Raw genomic sequence first — 24,149 nt, 5'->3', positions numbered from 1 at the left:
TATATTTGTGCGTGTGTCAGTTGCGTTTTCAACCGACTTCAAAAAGGAGGAGGTTATCAATTCGTCTGTATTTTTTTTTTTTTTTTTTTTTTTTATGTTTGTTACCTCATAACTTTTTACTGGGTGGACCGATTTTGATAATTTTTTTTTTGTTTGAAAGGTAATGCTTCCCGTGGGGTCCCATTTTTTTTTAATTTTTTTCCGATGATGGTATCCGTATGAAAACGTCATAAGTCTTAAATTTGCATTATGTATATGCGCGACAAATAGGTGAATAACTCAAAATCACGTTAACCAATTTCGATGATTCTTTTTTTATTATAAAGGATATACTTTAAGGGTAGTTTGGTGAAAGTTTGGTAAGGTTCTGAGCACAGGATCTATGACAAATTAAGGGAACGGGAGGGAACGGAACAATTCTGAGGAGCACGTTAGCAATACTCGGTCGAATCTTTAATTTATGGGTTACTTGGATATTTGAATCACCTTCCGGAACGTGGTTATGTTCATGTAATTGTCATAATCGAATATTATAATCAACTAGCGACCCGCCCCGACTTCTCACGGGTGCAATACTGATACTAAATGTACTAAAGAATTTGTTTATTTACGACATCACATTGCAAACTTCTTAAATTGTCAGTGTTTCTTTACTATATTGTTCATTTATTATATACACAAACCTTCCCCTTGAATTACACTATCTATTAAAAAAAAACGCATCAAAATCCGTTGCGTAGTTTTAAAGATATAGGGACAGAGAAAGCGACTTTGTTTTATACTATGTATTGACGGAACTCCTAAACGGCTTACAGTTAGGGTGCGATTTGGGGCAGAATTTCTTTCTGTCTTTCATTAAATTTTGTGTATATGATGTGATGTCATATGATGTACGACATAGCATACGAATAGCTCTTTTGCAAAGTTATTTTACTGAGGTCGATTACAGCTCATTGAAGGGTGGTACCTTGTAGTTTATGCCGCATGACGTATTCAAGCCGCATTTTCGAAAGTCTATTTTTGCTTTATTCGAAAGTTTCTTTTGAAATTGTTCCTGAAGTAGTTTCTGATTCATATAAACGGCACGCTTAATATATATATCCATATTAAGAAAAAAATGTTAGTCTACATCAGCCTCACTTAAAATCAAAAAATAAATAAAATTTTAACAAAAAGAAAAACCGACTTCAAACAAAACACTATTTTAAAACAAATAAAAATGTACTAAAAAGTAATAAAAATAATTGCGTATTCAACATATTTTTTAGAGTCTTCCTAAGTTAAATGAAATGAAAAATATTAGACTACTTAAAAGTCGATTAACGATTATATCATGTAGTTATAATTATTGTTATATTTGGAGTCGGTGTCAGCCAATAAAACCCTACAGTATATCTATCAAAAACAATACGAGAATACTTTAACAAATATGTTTTTTACAAATTACCTTTTACACAATAATATACTGGATCAATCAAGGGGCTCGTATCGCTTCTTTCTTTTGATTGTTGGGGCAAGGGCACCATGGCTGACACCGGCTCCAAATATACCAATAATTATAACTACATGATATAATCGTTAATCGACTTTTAAGTAGTCTAATATTTTTCATTTCATTTAACTTAGGAAGACTCTAAAAAATATGTTGAATACGCAATTATTTTTATTACTTTTTAGTACATTTTTATTTGTTTTAAAATAGTGTTTTGTTTGAAGTCGGTTTTTCTTTTTGTTAAAATTTTATTTATTGATGAATTTCATATTTTATTGACATATCTGAAATTTTGGTAATTAGTATCCGTCGACATTTATTTTAACTGTTTTAGTAAATAGTCTCCTATGATTAGTCCTTGTATAAAATTGAGAGCATTGATTAATGTGGAATAGTACTTAATATCACTACAATACAAGAATAAACCAGCGTATCTGTGTCAAATAAATAATAGACTTAAAATCAGATTAGTTTTGAAACTGGTATAATTCCCACTACAAGACTAAATTACCGAAACAAAACGATATAATTTCAGCGCAGGCAATTGTTACCTTTGACAATGGAAGTCGGCGGGTCGCGTGCTTTTCACTATTAAATGTTTCATGCGCTATACAACCTAATGCCATGCTGATATAATCATTATCAATCACTCGTATAAAGATAAAATATAACAAAAGAGATTTTTGTCCTTTGGTAGTTATTATTATAAGTGTAATTTTGAAAGGACTGGCAGCGTGGTCGCCCGATAAACAGAACCCACAAGCATTTCCGCTGTAATAAAATTTTCTTATTTCGTCAATGCACCGCCCATACTGGTAACTCAGAAGTCCTTACCTTTGAACCAGATCAAAATTTACGAAGACAAAGTAATGTTATGAAGAGGTTCGAAGGCAAAAAATAGTATAGACAGTATAAAGCTTCTATACCAAAATAAAATGTAGTCGGACTCTTTAAAAACAGTAGACGATTCAGGTGCAAGGCGAACGTTCTTTCCGTGCGAGACAGGAGAATATAAACTTGGAACTTTTAAAATAAGGAATACTTCATAGAATTTTTGAAACATATCAATATAGTAATAATGTAAAGCAGTATTTCAGATCACATCAAAACTATATAGTGATTCAATCTTCAATACGAAATCTTCGTAAATGTATTTGAAATGACGTCTTTCTAAAAAGTTATCGTAAATTTTATTGACTTACTACAACTTTTATAATACTATGGTAATCATCCCTACATTAGGTACCTACTTAAGTACATCTACATACATTAGATTTTGTATTACAATATTTATAGAACAGTTTAAACTTTGGCGAAGCTTGTTATCTATTTTAAATATTTTATTAGAGTTTAACCAAACAATGTTCGCAAGGTCCGGCAGTATGAGTGTAATGTATTCGCATATATTAGAACAATAACAAAATATATACACAGTAGAAGTATAATAGAGGTGAACTCTTTGAGGTCGGATGGAGCTGTCATCCACTAACCCGCATTGGAGCAGCGTGATGGAATAAGCTCTAAACCCTCTCTACAAAAGGGACAGGAGGCCTTTGCCCAGTAGAACGTTAACAGGCTGTTAATTATTAATTATAATTATGGAACATTCAGTTGTGATCAGTACAGGTGGTAATCATAATTACTTTTAACCCCAACACGACCTCCGTCCTTTCTCTCGAAACGTCGGGTGAAATAAAAAAGGTTTGATCGCGGTTAAGGTCCTCATTGTTATATATTTATAAAGGATAATATTTATCGACCTGTATATTAAAATCGCGTAGTTATTCGTTTTTTAAATGTGACTTAATTTTCACTTTTAAGTTTTCTGTAATATTTTATTATCACTAGGGAATATTAGAAAATTATTGCATAAGATTTATGCATAATATTCTATAAAACTACTAGCCTCCAGGCCCCAGCTACACACGGGTCCAATGCTGATACTAAATATGCGATAGAATTTTTTTTAATACATCACAATAGAAACTTCTAAAGTTATCAGTATTTATTTACTATATTGCCCAAGTATTATATACAAAAACATTTCTCTCGAATCGCAAAAAAACCGCATCAAAATCCGTTGCATAATTTTAAAGATCTAAGCGACTTTGTTTTATAATATGTAATGATGAAGAATATAGTTAAAACACTTCTTTTTAATCAGGTAAACATTCGTTATAATTTCGAAATGCATTAAATAGTCTTGATCAACTTGAACAAGGAAATAAAAATATTTTCATAGGATGACTTTTTTATTTTATTAAGAGCAGAGATGGCCCAGTGGTTAGAACGCGTGCATCTGAACCGATGATTGAGGGTTCAAACCCAGGCAAGCACCGCTGATTCATGTGCTTAGTTTGTCTTTATAATTTATCTCGTGCTCTGCGGTGAAGGAAAACATCGTGAGGAAACCTTTATGTGTCTAATTTCATAGAAATTCTGCCACATGTGTATTCCACCAACCCGCATTGGAACAGCGTGGTGGAATATGTCCCAAACCTTATCTTTAAAGGGAGAGGAGGCCTTTAGCCCAGCAGTGGGAATTTACAGGCTGTTGTTGTGTTACATTAAGTGTTGTTCTTAACAAATTCATATTTATGATTATTTCTGTGACTTAAAAGTACTACAAAGTGAAGCCTATTCGGTAAAATGATACCTGAATCAAACAGAGTGAATCGAATAAATAGTACATTTGTATTCCCTGCTTGTGATGAGAGTGAAGCGGTGTGTTCCGTGTGCTGCGTTTTGTTCTCATCACGAATTCCGTTAGTGCGAGGCTTCATATACGAAATTCATTGTTTTCTGACTAAACAATTGTGTGATGTAATGGAAGTGCGTACTATTCACATAAATATATTATGTAATCCAGCCATTAATCGTATAATTACAGAAGTAGTTCACATGGTATTTATTAATATAAGAATTAATATCATTAAATGCTTAAATATATACAGATATGAATTAAAAATAGTTATTGTATAAATCTTGGCCCCGTGGTATGGTCTTTGCTATTTAATTGATATAATTTTGAGTTTCCAGTAGAATTTAGATGGTAAAATCGGTTCCAAAATTTCATTACAAATTTTTGAAGCCCTTTTTTTATGGTTGAATTACAATTTCCCATCATCATCATTACTTAGTAAAAAACAAAGTCACTGTTGTCTGTCCCAATTAAAGCTTAGATCTTTAAAATTACGCAACGGATTTTGATGCGATTTTTTTTAATACACAGAGTTCAAGAGGAAGATTTTTTTATGTATTAAATAATCAATAGAGTAAAGATAAACTGATAATTTTAAATGTTTTTAATGTGATGTCGTAAGTAAACATCTATTTTTTTTATGTATTAAATAATCAATAGAGTAAAGATAAACTGATAATTTTAAATGTTTTTAATGTGATGTCGTAAGTAAACAAACTCCGTAGAATATTTAGTAACCCGTGCAAAGTCGGGACGGATCGTTAGTTTATAATGTTACTAAAATTAGTATAATCTTGTAACATGACCATTTGAAAAGTGCCAGAGCCTACATGAATAAAGTATATTTACATCGTGCCTGTCTATACGCGTATACTATGTCCAAAGAGATGGATGGGAAAAAACAGAATACGTCGAAATGCGAAGCCAGTATTTTTGTTAAAAAAAGCCGTTTTCCGTACGACAAAGTCATCAGAGTTCGTTTCAAAAACGTACCTACTTTGATGTTTACATTTATCCTTTGACCTTTCCTTCGCACACAGCATTTCGACCATTTAAAGCATTTTTTCAAAGGAATGTTCTTCCCGTAACAAGTGCTTTACACGAATGTTTTTTTACATATTCTTGGTATCAATTGTTAATGAACCTTTCACATGTTCTACCGTATTTTCTGTTGAATAGCTTCAATTCGTTTCAGTATAAAATGTTATCAAGGTACCATAAGGACGACACACATGTTATCATTCCAGTTTTAAAAGGATTTTCTTTAAAATAATACGCTAAATTTCAGTTTTACGAAACAATATATGCAAATTCGCTACCAAAGGGATATATTATTGGACAAATAAAGTACGGCCTAAATAAATTTACGCAGTCTAAGGCAAACTGGAGAATATGTAAAATATTTTGTATTCTTATGTATAGCTATATTCTTGAGAAATAAGTTTGTATACATATGAATATATATATGAGAATATAAACAGTGAACAGAGATTACATAAAAAACCCTCATCGCTCTACAAACTCACTTCGATATCCAAATTGGAACGACAAAAACACAAAAGATGATTTTAATTGCACCACGAATTTCTAGAAACTCTAAACAAATACACCGAAAAACCCTTGGTTGGTCTTTGCTGAATAAGTGCTAAAAATTATAACAAAATCTGGTTTCATCTGGTTTTAAAGCGTCCTTGGAAGTAACCTGTATGTACTCCAGTTTTCTATGATAAAACATACATACAACAACAACAGGGATGTTCCTTCATTACATAGGCATTAATTATGGACTGGTTTTACAAATTATCAACCTCATGTTGGGTTAACATTCTAATTAAAGTTTATTTTACGACTGTAGAGAGGAAAGTAGAATATAAGTGTTATTGTTATGCTTAGAGCCAAGATGGCTCCCTGGATAGAATATGTGGATCTAACGGAACCTAACTATCATATTTGCATATTAAAGGCTTTCTAGAGGCATTTCCAAGACAGATATTGCTGTAATTTAATTTTTAAACAGTTCGCATATATTTTTCTTTATTTATATCCAAGAAATCCATCCTTTTTGAGTCGATTTGGAACGTAATTTGTGATTTCATTTTTGTCATAATTTTATATTACAACAACAACAACAACAGCCTGTAAATTTCCCACAGTTGGGCTAAGGCCTCCTCTCCCCTAGAGGAGAAGGTTTTGGAACATATTCCACCACGCATGAAATACGCATGTGGCAGAATTCCTATGAAATTAGACACATAAAGGTTTCCTCACGATGTTTTTCTTCACCGCCGAGCACGAGATGAATTATAAACACAATTTAAGCACATGAATATTCAGCGGTGCTTGCCTGGGTTTGAACCCGCAATCATCGGTTAATATGCTCGCGTTTTAACCCCAGTGTCATTTTGGCTCAATTTTATATTATTTTATGGTATTTCTGATATTCCTAGTCTTTAAAAAAAATCCTTTTCCTTTTCCTTCCCTAATTTCCTTCGTATGGACACAATTATTTTTTTGTATAGGTAACTGCGATTTTAACATCTATTGAGACTTACTTAGCTATTGGTTGAGCTATTGAGACTTAAAGGGGGGGGGGGGGGATATTGCATGGTATACACAATTTAAATCAAACGGGTGACAATGCTAAGAATATTAAACTGCGTATTGCTATGCACTGTTTCCAATTTAACGAGAGCGTTCCCGATAGGATTCGGATTCTTGCTGAGAAAATTGGATGTTGTGTGAAGTAGATTGTATGAGTTACAATATACGTTGCAGAATATTCCAATATACGACCAGAAAACGTTCATCATTGTTGGATATTATATTCGAACAGAAAGTTATTCTGACATTATGGTTTGTTTAAATTTAAGTTCTTATGCTATTTTTATAAAGGCGTCATTATATATTTTATTATATGATGCTTTATTCAAGTAGGTTTCAGGTAGGTTTATTCAAGGATTCAGCTGACACTGTCCAATGGACGGGACTAGAGATTGCGGGTTCAAATCACGGCAATACTGATTGTTTCACAATAGTGCTTATATCTATATTGTTCATAGTAGTCAATGATTTCATGATTTCCTCTATTATCTTATTTAAGCAATCCGGCAATTGATCAGCGACGTAAATAAGCTCCAAACGGAAGATACCCGATAGTGGGATGATTATGTGTGGGATACCATGCATCTCAAGGATTATAAACAATTATTTAATTTTTTGCAGCACAAATGATAATTAGAGCTGGATATTATTGTCTGTATGGTCAAAAGTATTGAAGTGTACCACTCTTTGACGCAATTTGGTCATAAACGATGATCGTCACTTTTCTTGAAACTGTTCTAGATAGGAATAATCTAATATAAATAAGAAGTACATAGTATTGGCAGAACACGATGTCTTATTTTCAATCTTATTAACAAAAACTTTGAAAAATGACTTTATATATCTAAATAATATTATTTTTTACAATATTGCATTTGGTATAACCGTGTATTTGATATTTACAATTGCATATTTCGGTCTAAATACCGACGTATCGATCGAGACTGTCGGTTATGAAAGTTATGGAAGTGATTCGTGGTATTTTCACGTATGTTAAGCGCGTTCAATATGCGAGAATCTGCTCGTGCGATGCACATACCTTATAACGAGTAAATTATATTAAAATAATGATTATTTTGCTGGATAAGCAAATATTTAATCAGTAAAGTATTCAGAATTATTGTGTTAAGGTTTTTATAAGCTAATTGAAAAATAAACTGTTTTTGACATCTCATTTTAATTCTGCTGTTGCAAGTAAATTGGTACTCTACTCTATATATAAGGAGGTATGTTGGACATACATTTATACATTACTGCTATCTATATAATTAAACTAAGAAACTTGACGTGTTAGCAATGTTAAAGCCCACCAAAAAAAAAAAAAACGTTTTGGGTTTATTTCTAAACACAGATGTTCATCCTTTTAACTTAAGAAAATTTCTTGTTCCATAAAACCATCATATTAAATTTCTCCCCCTGCTGATGAATTTAATTTTAATCATGAACAAAAACTTCAAGTAATGAAAAAAAGGGCGAACTATATAATCTTCGTTCCAAATTTCATCCCTTTGGGTAATTAATTTTCAGAAGATTTTTAAATTGTATCACTTCGATTATGTTAATATGTTACCTACATCAAATAATAGTTTAAGTGTTCGATGGTGTAGCTTTTACAATAAATAAATACACGTTAAATTTTTAACTCAGTAACATACGAAATAAAAGCATTTTTAAATTTGTAAATGTTTAGCTACAGTAATTAATATATATTTGTTTATATTATCAAAGTATTTTACTGTGCAAAGTACAAAGTTTTAACTATTAAAAAAAAGAATGGGTTATCCAGTCAATAATAGTATTTGTATTTTCTTCCTCAGTACTATGTTATTTATGGGTGACCTTCTTTTTTCATGAGAGCTGAGATGGCTCAGTGGTTAGAACGCGTGCATCTTAAACGATGATTGCGGTTTTTATTAATTAATCTTGTGCTCGGCGGTGAAGGAAAACATCTTGGGGAAACCTGCATGTGTTTAATTTATTCGAAATTCTGCCACATGTGCATTCTACCAACCCGCATTGGAACAGCGTGGTGGCCAGCAGTGGGAAATTTACAGGCTGTTACTTTACTTTACTTCTTTTTTATTAAATTGTATATTCTTTTAAGCTTAAAACCATTAGTATTGTAATTATAAAGTTTATGTCAATCCTTTTTTTATCATTAATGTAATCTTATTGGGCTCAATATGCCTTATTTATGATTGTTGTTGATTATATATGAGTCAAGTTGAAAAAGAACTGGTGAATTTTATTATAGGAAAGAATAAAGCCAGAGTGTATTGACGTTGCCCCAGGGATGGTATAGACGGTCTATACAGGGTATATTTACTTTGCAAAGTCGGAAACTAGGTGTTATAGGATTACCTTTACTCGTCGTTCTTATAAAATGACTGTCACTGTTTCTTTCAAAAACATATACAAATTGTGAACATACATAGTAATATTGCAAACATATTGTGACGATATTTTAAATATAAGCATTTTATTAAAAAAATCCCGAAGAGAGTCTTGAACTTGCATTAAAAAAAATTATACATAGTTTCTTTTTACAGAATGAAAACAGATGAAATGTGAATTAGAATGCTGTAAAATATAATACTGAAAAAATAAATAGTAATCAACGTAACCGAAGTATACAATGCGAGGAAAATCAACATTAGTTAGTTGTCTAACTGTGGAGCTTGTCAGGACGATAAATAAGAATTCCACTGAAGTTTTGAGTTTCAGTTATTTTTTATAGGTACGTGGATCGGCGAATGGGTCATCTGCTGACAAGAAGTCACCATCGGGTGTAGTTATTTACATGCTGTGTCACTTGTGCTTGTAATTCAACCTTCACACCGGACCAAAAAAATACTGAGTATTGTTGTTTGGCGGTAGAATGTGTTATGAGCGAGTTACTACACAGACGGGCTTGTAGAGAGTTCTAAATAAATATTTTATCTTAGATACGTTTAACAAAAACGATATATTATTAACAATAGTTTTTATCTATTTTTCCACGAGTCCTAAGTAAGCACTCACTATTAAATAAAACTTCAATCTCGTGCATTCGATCAAAGTTCGTGATTGCGTTTACGTTTTTTATCCAGATAACTACCAACTTAACGAACTTTAGAGTACTTTGTTTTAATGACTTTTTAATTAGGGTACTTATTTGTTGGAGGTTTATTGCGATTTGATGATGCTGATCTTCAAAGAGTTGGTAAGCACTAAGGCTTTTAAATATATGCTGACTTACTTCGACTACCTCATTGGTCTAGTGACTAGGAATGGACATCCCAAGGTTCTGGGTTGAACTCCATGTCGGACCGATACTAATAATAATATGTAATAATCACATTATAGACAGAGACAGTTTAAATATATCTTAATAAAAATAACCATCGTGTGTGGGAGACAGCAGTCTAATTTTTGTTGCCCTTTGGTCTCCTGGCTCCCATACTAAGATGTCAAAGATTTATTTATTTGTAATAAAGTTATTGAATTAATATATCGAAAAGTTGCATGTGTACACTCTCGTGCCTCGGAAAAAAGTGAAGTTGGTCTTGCGCCTGAACTCTTTCCGGTCGTGGTTTTGCCGTGCGATTACGAGAGTGAGCGAAAAAAATTGCACCTGGGTTTGCACCCACACTTGTGTAGGAAATACACACTTGTGTATGTGTGTATAATATATCCGGTAGTCTGAAATCGGTGTTGATAACGTCATCATCGTTGCTACGGCTACAAACGTACAAAATACTGTTCTTCAAATATAAATGAACATGAAAATAATTATATGATAAATAATGTAAAAGATTTTTCTTTTCATCACATTATATAAAACAAACTACAATTCCTCGTTATCGACAGTAAAGTGTAATCCATAGTTCTTCATTTTCCAATCGTTAATTAACATGGCATTAATTATGATGCAAATATTTTTGATCAACGTGAAGGGTTTAGGTATATGCTTGATATAAGTAATTTGGTTTATTAATCTAACTACTTTTTTGCAGGTACTTTAATGATAGTTTAAAGATTAATTAATCTTAATAACTAACACTCAATATTTCTGCGTTTGACAGCCGATTTCTCGAGAAGGTTCATAGTCTATTAACATCACGCTATTGTCCACAAGCGTAGACCAGCTAGTACATTGTAACTTAATAAATCAATTTGTGGTTATACTTACAGTAGCTCTAGAAGTCCCGCTGTCAAGGCTGCTTTGAGATGATATGGATGGAGTCCGCGCAAGCCTCGCATGAGGCAACGAAGTAGCCGTTCGACTTTCACTCAGCGGTTGCACCCGACATTGTTCTTTGGGTATCAACATCTCCTGCAACAAAAGACTACTATAGAATATTTATAGCATAACATCGCAAATACTTGATTAAACTTCCTGTCGGTAAGGAAGTAAAAATATCGAGTAACGAAGAGCCAAAGTCATTGACCTCGTACCAAAACTTATTCCTTTTTATTATAAGAGCACATTTCTACGCGTATGCTTATAGATGATAATAGTTCTTACGCTGAAGGTTAGATTTTGAGATTTAGCACTAGGCAAGATTTGATGAAGATGATCTTATATATTAATAAAATCCGTGTGCTCGTTTTGAACAGCTCCAGTGGTTGATGTGCGCAAAATTAAAGAGGATTCTTGATTGCAATTAACTAAATTGTTCAAATAAAAATAATAATAATTTTAGAGCTGAAAAAAGTTACTGGCCGGCTGGAGAGCAGTGCAACGGCTGGAAAAGAAAAAAATAAGAAAACCGTAAAATAAATTGTTATCAACAAACTTCAATTCTAATTTAACAATTGTATTCTATTTGACACAAAATAAATCATTTGAATAATTTACATAATTTTGCCGCCAATGATTATTACATTTAATTTCATCATCGCATCAACACCTGTTTTATTAACACCTGTTATATATATTATATTTTGAAAAAAACGAAAAGATTCGAGCGCTCCAATTTATAGGGAAAAACAACTTTAAAAGTCACAGTTAACCTGTTAAATTAAAGATGCCCATAATACAGTTGTTACACAATATTGTATTTTGTATTTTGTATTTTGAAGACTATTATCTTACCTTATTTTCAATCATTACTATCGCTCCTTTAATAATATCTGTTTAATTCTATTATAGAAGCGAATGCCTTGCACAAATGAGGATTTATTGACTTTGCGGAGTCGACGACTTGTAACTAAGTTCTCGTGTTTATAAAATAATTATCGCTGTGTCTATCAAAGTGATACTGTAAATAATTATAACATAGCGTTGTTGTAAATATATTGGGACGCAACTGTAATTATTCTTACTTACTTTGTTAGTAGTAGGTAGGTTAATAATATATGAAATACAGTCTCTTGCACTTAGATTATAAATAAAGCTTTTACTAGTGTTTCTCTGGGTTTGTGCCTTTCCGAGTAACATAGCCCAATTATTGATTATATTATCAAACAAGTAAGTATTATAATACGTAAATAAACGAAGTCCAAGCCAAAACTGACAAAATATACGAAAACTTCAAGTAATAGAAACGAGAATTCGATAGCGCTACAAATTAAATTTGTAAATAAGTACAGTTTCAATATATAATAAATAATAGTATCACGAATATTATGAACAATCAGCTATAAAACTATATAAACAAGCAAAATACGTCATATATATCCATAAACTTAATGATCATACTACGGAAATCAGACGAAACAAAGTGGTATATCACTTAGAGTATTTGGTCAAAGTAATTTTATATTACAAATAAACGTAGGTCTAATATAAAGGCTAGTATGTGGATGAGATCTGAATTAAAAAAATATGTTAATTTGTCAGTTAAGAATATCTCAATCACGTGAGATAAAGAGTTTGACGGTACTATACCTGGGCGAGCATGTAAAGCTGTGGAACTTAAGCCTAATCCCTCTCACGTTTCGGAATAAAATTACATATTTTATAATAAAATTACAGTATATTTGGTAGGTAGCTTATGAAATACTGATTTCTCTTTCTTTATCATTGATTTGACATAGGAAAGAGGGAGATAGAACTGTGTTACTCAATCACCTCCTGGACAACATTGATATATAAGCCCTTATTAAGTTTAAACATGCTTTTAAATGACCTTTTCGAGGCATCACGTGAATGGATCAGGGCAAAATCTAAGCTAGCATTATTCCTAGTGTCTATGATAGTTTAGGTATTCATTAGTGCGAAATGTTGTAGTTTTATATGAAGGTTTAAGATTAATTTGAGTACTTTGTATTTAGTTGGGTGCGCCAGCTTGGAAGGCAAGTCGTGTGCTCGTTAGTGCGCCTTCCTATCATGTCACGTTCGCAAACTACGCTGCTGTTAGTTGTTACTACGGTTCATAATTTTCCTTCTGAAATGAAATAATCAGTAAAGGAGAACAAAATTATATTATGTTAGCAACGTTTGCTTTCATTAAGTTCTCGATTCTAAATAATAAATGCTTAGTGACTATACATATAATAAAATTGGAGTTTTTTTTTTTTTTTATGGCATAGGTGGCAAACGAGCAGGAGGCTCACCTGATGGAAAGTGACTACCACCGCCCATGGACATCTGCAACACCCGGGGGCTTGCAGGTGCGTTGCCGGCCTTTGAGAAAGGAGTAGGCTCTTTTCTTGAAGGTTCCCATGTCGTATCGGTTCGGAAAAACCGCCGGCGAAAGCTGGTTCCACAAAGTGGTTGTGCGAGGCAGAAAATGTCTAAGAAATCGCGCTGTTGTGGATTTTCGGACATCAAGATGGTGCGGGTGAAACTTAGAATTTTGACGAGATGTCCGAAGGTGAACATGTTTGAAGGTGAACATGAACATGTGTTTGTAATATTAAAATAAACACTATAAGTACATATGTATATACATACCAAAGTATATATACATTTTTAAATTTCTCTTTGTTTGTCTATTTGTTCCAGCTAATTTCAGGAAATGCTCGATCGATTTTGACTGGTCTCTGTCACTGTTAGATAGTTGATGTAATAAAGAGTAACTTAGGCTACAAAAATAATTATTATTAAATTTAAATGACCACGAAGTCGTGGGCACAGCTAATGTATTTATAATATTTATGTTTGTATGTGAGTGTGCTCATGTATGCATGTGTGTATGTAAATCATTGCCTGTTTCTTCGTGCATACATATAATATAACTATGGTTGTTCATTACTCTATTACGCTTCGGGTGAAATTGGATTGAAGTTGATTTAATTTGTTCTGAATTTATACGATATGAAAGAAAGTTGTATAGAAGGATATAATACACACATAAGAGCGTATACACATATATTATACTCACGAAACCATAGAATTTGAAACATAAACATTAAATATATTAATATAATAAACATTCAAAATTGCGGAGAAATAAATACCTGATATGTGTAACGGTTCAAAATAACTTGTGATATTTCGTTATTTTATATTAAATTCATATAAAGCTTCTAGTTGAGTATAAAGAGACTTGCACGAATACAGAGTATGTAAAGGACAGAGAAAACTATTTAAATATTATGAAGTACGTTTTTGCCAATATGATGTCATGTTCGGCTTTTCGTTCAAACCTGAATACACGCATATAAAGCAATGCTGCGTACTTGGCGATAGTAAAATTGAATTATGGGTACTGTTATGTTTTGGCTTCTGATATTCTATTGTTGAATCCTTGGGGTTTGCCGCTAGACATAATTTTATCATAATATTCTGTATTCTTTCATTTTTCATCAGGTTAATTTGTTCTTGTAATGGGTGCCGAAGAAAACATTTTGAAGTAAAACGACATTGATATAAATTTACTATATCATTAACTAATTTATATTGTCTCTTGTGCTTGTGATTACACTAACTCACTCATTCATCAAACCGAAACACAAAGAGTATTGTTTTTGACAGTAGACATTTACAGTTTGTATCACATATCATCCTAAACAGCCTATTAGCAGTGTAAGGAAAACTGAAGCGTTCCAATATATTCAGATAGGGGCGAATTATCAAAATATTATAGCTCGATTGACGAATCAAGATCCTTGCATAGTTTAATGCAAACTCACTCAAAATACGCAATAAATAACGCAAAAGGACTCTCGACCGTCTCTTGTCGCTCCGTACATTTTTCATTATGTTCGTTCTTCGTTGTTACTCAGCTAATAATTTATGAGTACTTCAAAACTCGCTGTAATTGGCTTTGTTTTACCACGCCCTAATGCATTCTACTATTACACTATTTGTCAGTTATATAAAGTTTCTTATGAGATGTTCGCCATTTAACCCAGTATAATATCATACGAGAAACTAACTACTGATTATAAATGCGAAAGTAACTTCAACTGCTACCAATATACTGTTAGAGTTATTTTTGTTACACATTGTATAACTATAATTTATTAGAATAATTTAATTAATAATATGTCGATTGACTATTTTTAGAATATGTTGTAATGTAATATTTTAACTTTTCACGATTAATACTGGCCGATTGTCTGATACTGGCCGGTAAGAAAGAGACTGTCAAGTTTATATTATTAATTTGGAAATAATGAGAATGAGAGGCTAACTTTAGATATGAAATACGGGATGTATATGATGTATGTAAAACACGAATTAGTGGATAAAATGAATGTGAAAATAGAGCTAATAAATGAATCTGGAAGAATATCGTTGTTTAAACTCGTGACCATCCTAAAAATACGCTTTAACCGATTTAGAGTCCCAGGGAAGGACAGAGGTTAGTTTGAATCCTGGACCTACCTTAGTCCTAGTAATATATAATAGAGTACATCAAGTGTGTAATAAGGGGAGTGAAAATTTTTTTGGAGAATCAATAATTCCTTAAGTAAGTATTTTCAATCTATTATAATTTGACATTTCGGTTAATTAGAGGATTTTTAAGAACATTTGTATCGAATTTGTGGTAAAATGGGTTTATGTGCTATAAAGTATTATAAATTGGTACAGGTATTCTGAAGAGTGTAGTAATTATATAATTTCTTTGCTCATAACTTGATAATTTTTTATTATTTTTCAATTTATATGTAAATACATCTTGTGCTCGGCAGTGATGGAAAACATAGTGAGGAAACCTGCATGTGTCTAATTTCGTCGAAATTCTGCCACAGGTGCATTCCACCAACCCGCATAGGAACAGAGTGGTGGAAGCCTTATCTCAACAGTGGGAAATGTACAGGCTGTTACTTTACTTTACTTTACTTTATGTAAATACAATTAAACTATTTTTCAAAAGAATCCCGAAATATTCAATATTTAGATGCCTAACTTTTTATTATTTTTTCAAACTAAATCAATCGAAAATGGAGATTGACTATAAAAAAATACGCTTTATAAACTATTTTGTGATAAGTAACAAAGATAACTCCGTTGATGCAAAAACATGAATCTTAATCGAAAGTGACAAGTTCAAAGCACGGTTGCGGTTTGTTGTGTATTCAAGGCGTGTTAAAAATTCATATCGTGCTCGATGTAAACAAAGCAAATTTATGGATAAAGTATTATAGGTTTCTTCTTAGACAAAGACTTTTGCGGAGCAGTTTTCTTTTTCATTTAAATATTTAGGTAGTTTTATCGGCTATAGACTTTAACGTTTTGAGAAATAAATATGCCTTGCTTTGTCAATGAACTGACATCCTTGGAAACTAAGAAAATATACTGTGAATGTACCTAGCTCTCGTTTAAAATTTTACAATCATAATAGGTATTGGAGAAGGCTAATCAGACGCGTTTGCGCAAAGCTACCAAGAAAATTATCATTAACTTAACGTCAAACAGTAATAAATAATTACAATGCTTGCAAAGAGATGGCCCAGTGGTTGGAACGCGTGCATCTTAACCGATGATTGCGAGGTAAAACCTAGGCGAACACCACTATATATATATAATATGTATGTTTATATTTCATCTCGTGCTCGGCGGTGAAGGAAAACATCGTGAGGAAATCTACATTTGTCTAATTTCATCGAAATTCTGTCATGTGTGCATTCCACCAACCCGCATTGGAACAGCGTGGTGGAATATGTTCCAAACCTTATCCTCAAAGGGAGAGGACGCCTTACCCCAGTAGTGGGAAATTTACAGGCTGTTACTGCTCTTTAATTTATTTTTTTAAATATTTGAACTTTATTTCCTATACTAAAGTTCAGCACACTAGACAACCAATAATTGGTTAATATTATTATTTGATAAGTGTATTACTTTTTTATTGTTATTTAAAAGTGTTGTAAATACCTGTAGTAGTGTATTATTATACCACATTTGTCTTTTGCCTTATGATTGCATTGTTTTTGTAAACATGCCGATAGTGTTGCAAGTAAATAAACGAATAAATATGTATTTTGGAATATACATTTATTTACTATTTTCAATTTTGACGCTTACTCAACGCATACAATAATCAATTATAATCTGAGAGTATTGCTTTGCACAAGTGTTTTATGTTATTCTTTTCTTCCCAGCATCATTTCGTAAGTATAGATGTTATAATAAATTAGAATCATTGTTACCAACATAATTATTTAAATTATTTTTAAAACAGTTTTTGAACAAAATAAAGAATAGCACTCTTTATAATGTGATGTAATTAAGGATTGACGTCATCTTATATGAGAATTTATAAAATATCATATTTACATGTAACTAAAGCTAGAACAAAGCAACAAAAAGCGCTGTGTTAGGAGCACCTACCCTCGTTTCCATCTAAAACCGAAAATGGATTCTCGCGCTTCAGAATATGAATGTAATTTCCTGAGTTTTTTTTTAAACATATCAACGGTAGGAAGGGATTTACAACCTAAGAACTCATTTCCGAGGAGTAAAATTTCGCGTTTTAGCTTTTCTTTTTCTCCCCTTTATGTATAAATATCCCACAGTTGGACAAAGGTTCTTTAGAAGGTTTTGACCACTGGTAATTCTTTTCCCTAAAATTGACAGATGATTGCGGTTTCAAGCCCAACTTTATTCATTCGCTTAATGTGTCTTAACGTCTCGTTCTTGGCGGTGAAGGAAAACATCGTGAGAAAACCTGCAAGTATTGGATGAGAAACTGCAATATTTATCCACTTGATAATGATTGGCTAAATAAATTAATTTCAATAATTAAATGGAGTTAATGGAGAAAAAATATCACTGATAGAAAATAAATTATTCTAGGTACTCGCTATGGTATTTCTATGCATTATTTATTGGGATAATATCGATTGACAGTTTATAGGTCTTCATATGAATAAGTTAGGCCTCAATGGGCTGGATTCTGACCCTTTTGAATTTGTCATTTCGTTGCTAAGAATCTGTATTACGTAGTAACTTATTAACAAAATGCTTGAGATACTCTTTCAGTTCAATGTTATCACAAAATTTTACTCACTTATGTATTACAGTGGTGTCACACTTATATTTGTAACTAAGGTATTGTTACATATGTCATCAAGGGAACATTTTTTTTTATTGTTTCATATCGTTAATAAATATCCATGTAAGTGAATTTATTTAGTCATTTGTTACCACTCCACCATTGTTTACTAGCTGGTAGGGCTTTGTGATAGCCCATTTAGGTAGGTACCACCCACTCATCAGTTATTCTTCCGCCAAGTAACAGTACTCAGTATAGTTGTGTTCCGGTTTGAAGGGTGAGTGAGCCAGTATAACTACAGGCACAAGGGACATGTCATCTTAGTTCCCAATGTTGGTGGCACATTGACGATGTAAAGAATATTTAATATTTCATACAGCGTCATTGTTTATGGGTGATGGTGATCACTTACCAAGTGGCCCATAAGCTCGTCCGCCAACCTATACCATAAAAAAAAAAACTTTCATCTTATCTACTCAAACGATCATCATTAACGTCGTACGCTTTGACAGAGGTATACGGACAAAACCGTGGACAGACACTCGAGTTCACATAAAGTTAAAATATTAAAATGCCAATATCAATATTTTACATGCAGATCAGTTTCAACGGAAACAATTACACAATATAGGCAAGATAAAATCGGAGGAATTGCACGGAATTTATTTCAACTACGCCATTTTTTTTACTGAAACCGATTCGTTTTACTGAAGTTGTAATTAAAAACTTTACGTGTATGTTCGCTTGATACGTAGTTGGAATCTGTGACGCAAATAAAAAAAGGGACTGGAGCGTACGAACTACAGGATATTGTAACTACATAATATGAAAAATTGCGGACTGATGATTCTAGGTCAACATGTTTAAAGTAAAATATTCCATAAGTCTGAACGTAGCACTCAAAGGTATTTAATTATTGCTTTTATTTAATTTCATCTGTTAACATGTGTGTGTCGAATGTTGCAACTGAATTTTAAATCAGATTATTTTATTAGATTACGTTGAAATTTCGGAGATACATTTGTCCAAGCTGTCACTTATAACTTTCAAGTTTATTCATAACATTAAAAATTAATTTTATCTCTCTTTATTAAAATGTTATTTGTCCTGAAAGATGAAGTAAAAAAATATCATGAAGTTTAATAATTACTACTCAATATTGTCCAAAATACAGTATTAGTAAATGTCATATTTAATGGAGTGACCGCACACGCAAAATGGATGGTTGCGGCTGGAAAATAAGTGCCGTGCATAGATTTCAGTGACGTGCTTTGCGATGGTCCAACTTATATCAAAAACAAAATATCTTTAAAATAATATGCATGTCATTATACTTTAATACATATATACATTACACATACATACATTCGACAAGGTTACTGTGCTGTCTACTAATTATAAATAAATAACCTAAAATTGTACGAAATTAATGCTGTTATAATAAAAATACTATTTAATAGAATGTGTTCCAAACTTTCTCGTCAAAGGGAGAGGAGGAGAAGACCAGTAGTGGGAAATTAACAGGCTGTAACTGTTGTTGTTGTTGTTGTAAATAGGTCATTTAATTGGCCTATCTTATTTATTGGTGTCCCACATGGCGCAAAATGTAAACAAAAAAAAATCTTTGATAACTTCAAATGTGTGTGACTGTAGTTCGTGCTTGATTCACGTTGGGCAAATAAAAGTTCCTGAAGAAATTTCAGTAGCAGTTCAGAGAGAAAGTTGGCAAGATTATATTCCAGTACCTCGGTAATCAAAAGCTTTAAAGGGTTAGTTCAAGCTTCAGCGCTTGGTCTTTCTTCAGTCATGTCGAATTTTGAAGGGATGTAATATGCATTTGTTTTTCTGCACAGGATCTAATGATGTTGCCTAGTCCAAAATTCGGACAAAAAGACCTAATATTAACCATAGTCTTGCCATTGTTTTGATCTGGCTCAATGATTAGTATGGTCGGTAAAAAGTTCCAAATATTTTGTTGGATATAATTTTGCGCTTACTAAAGTAAGTAATAACAGCATTGTAAATCTGTTTATTTGAAAAGAGCAACTATGCGAGTTTCTTGCTGTTTCTTCTCGCTAGAAGCTGCTTTCCGAAACTGTGGTAGTATTTAATTATTGACCATTCAAAAACGCTTCATTGTGAAGTTTAGTTGAATAAAATTGATTTGATTTGATTTGCAGACCAATATAGAGAAAACAATTTAGACAGAAAGTCAATACTAATTCTAACACAGGTCTTATTTCGATTCGAACCTAATTCCACATCCGCTTGTTATAAAGAAAATCCAATCACCAATGATTCGATTCTAGGTTAAAATAAAAACGGATTTTTATATGTTTTCGAAATTTAATTAACGCTGTTTGTTTTCAACATTCTATTTTTAATTGGGGATGTGTCCGTTCAGTTCAATTAAAAGCTGTGAACACTAATGATTGTTTGTTTTTTTTTAATTTACGAGTTATATTCGAAATAATATTTAATTCTCGCTTCATAAAACAGTTTAATTGGCTTTGAACAAGTCGGATCGATTTTTGTTAACGCTTTGTTGTTTTGATATAGAAATTTATGATATAAGTTTTCTATTGTTTAAGGAATATTCCATATAAGAAAATAGTGAGTGAAATCTAATTAAGCAGTAAATTGACTTTATAATATATATACTAGTGGTGCTCAGAAAAATGTTGTTGAACATTTTTAATTTAAAAAATGCTTTTACAAAGAAATTCCTTTTAAGGTAATTGTATAAGACAAAGCTATGAAAAATTCATTTCTTGAACTCTTTGTTTTTAATCAGTTTTAAGTAAGATGCGTTAATTACTTTGACGTTCATATATATGTATAATATTGAATATAGTTCATTTATAAAAATAACACAATGATATGTAGTATGAGTTTGTGCAAGCCCGTCTGGGTAGGTACCACCCAATCATCAGTTATTCTACCGCCAAATAACAGTACTCAGTATTGTTGTGTTCCGGTTTGAATGGTGAGTGAGCTAGTGTAACTACAGGCACAAGGGACATAACATCTTAGTTCGCAAGGTTGGTGGCACTTTGACGATGTAAGAAATAGTTAATATTTCTTACAGCGTCATTGCCTATGGCTGATGGTGACCACTTACCATCATATGCTCGTCCGTCAACCTATACCATAAAAAAACGACTGATTTTGACGATAGCGGTGTAAAGAGAGTCAGACGAGCCCACTGCGAAAGGCGACATACGAGATCAAGATTTTCTTACACCATGGCGCTTCAATCCAGGTTGTTGTTGTATTTACTATTGTTGAACAAAAGAGAAAACATATAACTGTGTCACAACAACAACCACAGACTGTAAACTTCCCTCTGCCGGGCTAAGGCCTCCTCTTTCTTTGAGTGGAAGATATTCCATCACGCTGTTCCAATGGAATACACATGTGACAGAATTTCTATGAAATTAGATACATGCAGGTTTCCTCACTATGTTTTTCTTTACCGATGAGCACGAGGTGAATTATAAACACCAATTAAACACAAGAATATCCAGTTTTGCTTGTCTGAGTTTGAACGATGCACGCGTTCTAACCACTGGGCCAATTCACTATTTAAACCTGACAGAAATGCAAAAAAAAAACATTGCAATATATTAACGGCATTTTGTCAAATGATATAATTAATAATAGTTTATATAGTGCACTTAGTATGAGTGTGTTGGTGAGGAACCCACTCTATCACGCCACGTTACGACGTCGAGAGGGATAGTTATCGCGAATACAGTTTATTGCCAATATTTCAAACTGAAATACGACTTTGGAAATATAAGCTCTTGCAGTTTAAATAACATTTTGACTGTGTAACTAAAACATTTCCAAACGATAATTCAATTATGTTTCTATAAATGGTGATAAATTTTTAATTTACGATATAGGTAGGTGAACGGGCAAATTGATCACTCGATGGTAAGTGGTTACCACTGTTCATAGACCAATGTACATTTCTTACACCGTCAATGCGTTACCAATCTTGGAAACTATGGTGTTAAGTCCCTTGCGTAGTTACGTGTAACTACGCAAGGGACAGAGCTGAGATGGCCCAGTGGTTAGAACGTGTGCATCTTAACCGATGATTTTGGGTTCAAGCCAAAGCAAGCACCACTATATGTATATATGTGCTTAATTTGTTTTTATAATTCACCTCGTGCTCGGCGGTGAAGGAAAACATCGTGAGGAAACCTGTATGTGTCTAATTTCATCGAAATTCTGCCACATGTGCATTCCACCAACACTTATTGGAACAGCGTGGTGATATATGTTCCAAACCGTCTCCTTAATTGAAGAGGAGGCCTTAACTCATGCAGTGGGAAATTTATAGGCTGTTACTTTTTAAACTGAACCTTTAAACTGTTACATAGCAATATCAATTGTTATGCGATAGACCAGGGTGGTACCTAATCAGACGGGTTGACCAAAGCCCTACCAATAAAGTTATATCGTTATAATTATTTATTACCTTTATATCGTAATCTATTTATCTTTACCAAGTCAAAATAATATGTGTTAAATTATTTGTTGTTCTTTCAAATACAAAGTATATCCTTCTAAATTATTTACTGAGAAATCTATTATTATTTTTATCATTATTAATGACGTATTGTGTTTTACGCATGTTAGAAACAAAATAAAATTTTAACAAAAAGAAAAACCGACTTCAAACAAAACACTATCACTAACACTATCTTGTGTTTTGTTTGAAGTCGGTTTTTCTTTTTGTTAAAATTTTATTTATTTTTTGATTTTAAGTGAAGCTGATGTAGACTAACTATTTTTTCTTAATATGGATAGATTAAGCGTGTCGTTTATATTAATCAGAAAGTACTTCGGGGACAATTTCAAAAGAAACTTTCGAATAAAATAGACTTTCGAAAATGCGGCTTTAATACGTCATGCGGCATAAACTACAAGGTACCGTCGAAAGAGCTGTAATCGACATCGGTAAAAAAACTTTGCAAAAGAGCTAATATATGTCGTACGTCATATGACATCACATCATTTGCACAAAATTTGATTAAAGACAATAAGAAATTCTGCCCCAAAACGAACCCGTTTAGGAGTTCCATCACTACATAGTATAAAACAAAGTCACTTTCTCTGGCCCTATATCTTTAAAACTACGCAACGGATTTTGATGCGGTTTTTTTAATAGATAGTTTAATTCAAGGGGAAGGTTTTTGTATATAACACATGAACAATATAGTAAAGAAACACAGACAATTTTAGAAATTTGCAATGTGATATCGTAAATAAACAAATTCTGTAGTATATTTATTAGTATCAGTATTGCACCCGTGCGAAGCCGGGGTGGGTAGCTAGTTGGTTATAATATTCGACTATGATAATTATATAATCATACCCACATTACGGAAGGTGACTTAAATATCCAAATAACCTATAAATAAAAGATTCGACCGAGTATCGCTAACGTGCTCCTCAGAATAGTTCCGTTCCCTTCCGTTCCGTTACTTTGTCATGGATGCTTACCAAACTTTCACCAAACTACCCTTGAAGTATATATTTTATAATAAAAAAAGAATCATCAAAATTGGTTAACGTGATTTTCAGTTATTCACCTATTTGTCGCGCATATACATAATGCAAATTTAAGACTTATGTCGTTTTCATACGGATACCATCATCGGGAAAAAATAAAATTGAAATGGGACCCCACGGGAAGCACTACCTTTCAAACAAAAAAAAATTATCAAAATCGGTCCACCCAGTGAAAAGTTATGAGGTAACAAACATAAAAAAAAATACAGACGAATTTATAACCTCCTTCTTTTTGAAGTCGATTGAAAATGAGATATAGGGTAGGAAAATACATGAAATAACTTACTATATATTCAATGACTTAGCCGGATACATATATATCGAATAACTAAAAGAAACTGTTCTAAAAATCTAATTATTTCTGATACATAAATGCCAATGCTTATAATATTATATATAC

At 32.5% G+C, this 24,149-nt stretch overlaps 1 protein-coding gene across 2 annotated transcripts in view; it reads right to left on the bottom strand.

The window, feature by feature from the left end:
• LOC124544328 (synaptotagmin-5-like) overlaps positions 1-24,149 on the bottom strand; it is a 59,710-nt gene that overhangs the window by 8,949 nt on the left and 26,612 nt on the right. For both annotated transcript variants that reach the window (XM_047122827.1, XM_047122828.1), the window contains exon 3: positions 10,966-11,109. In XM_047122827.1, the coding sequence (XP_046978783.1) occupies positions 10,966-11,109 (144 nt within the window). The remainder of the gene's footprint in view (positions 1-10,965; positions 11,110-24,149) is intronic.

Source organism: Vanessa cardui, chromosome 4, assembly GCF_905220365.1.
Source record: "Vanessa cardui chromosome 4, ilVanCard2.1, whole genome shotgun sequence".
Taxonomy (NCBI): Eukaryota; Metazoa; Arthropoda; class Insecta; order Lepidoptera; family Nymphalidae; genus Vanessa; species Vanessa cardui.
Note: the sequence above shows the minus strand (reverse complement) of the source record. Positions and strands in the feature narration are given on the sequence as shown.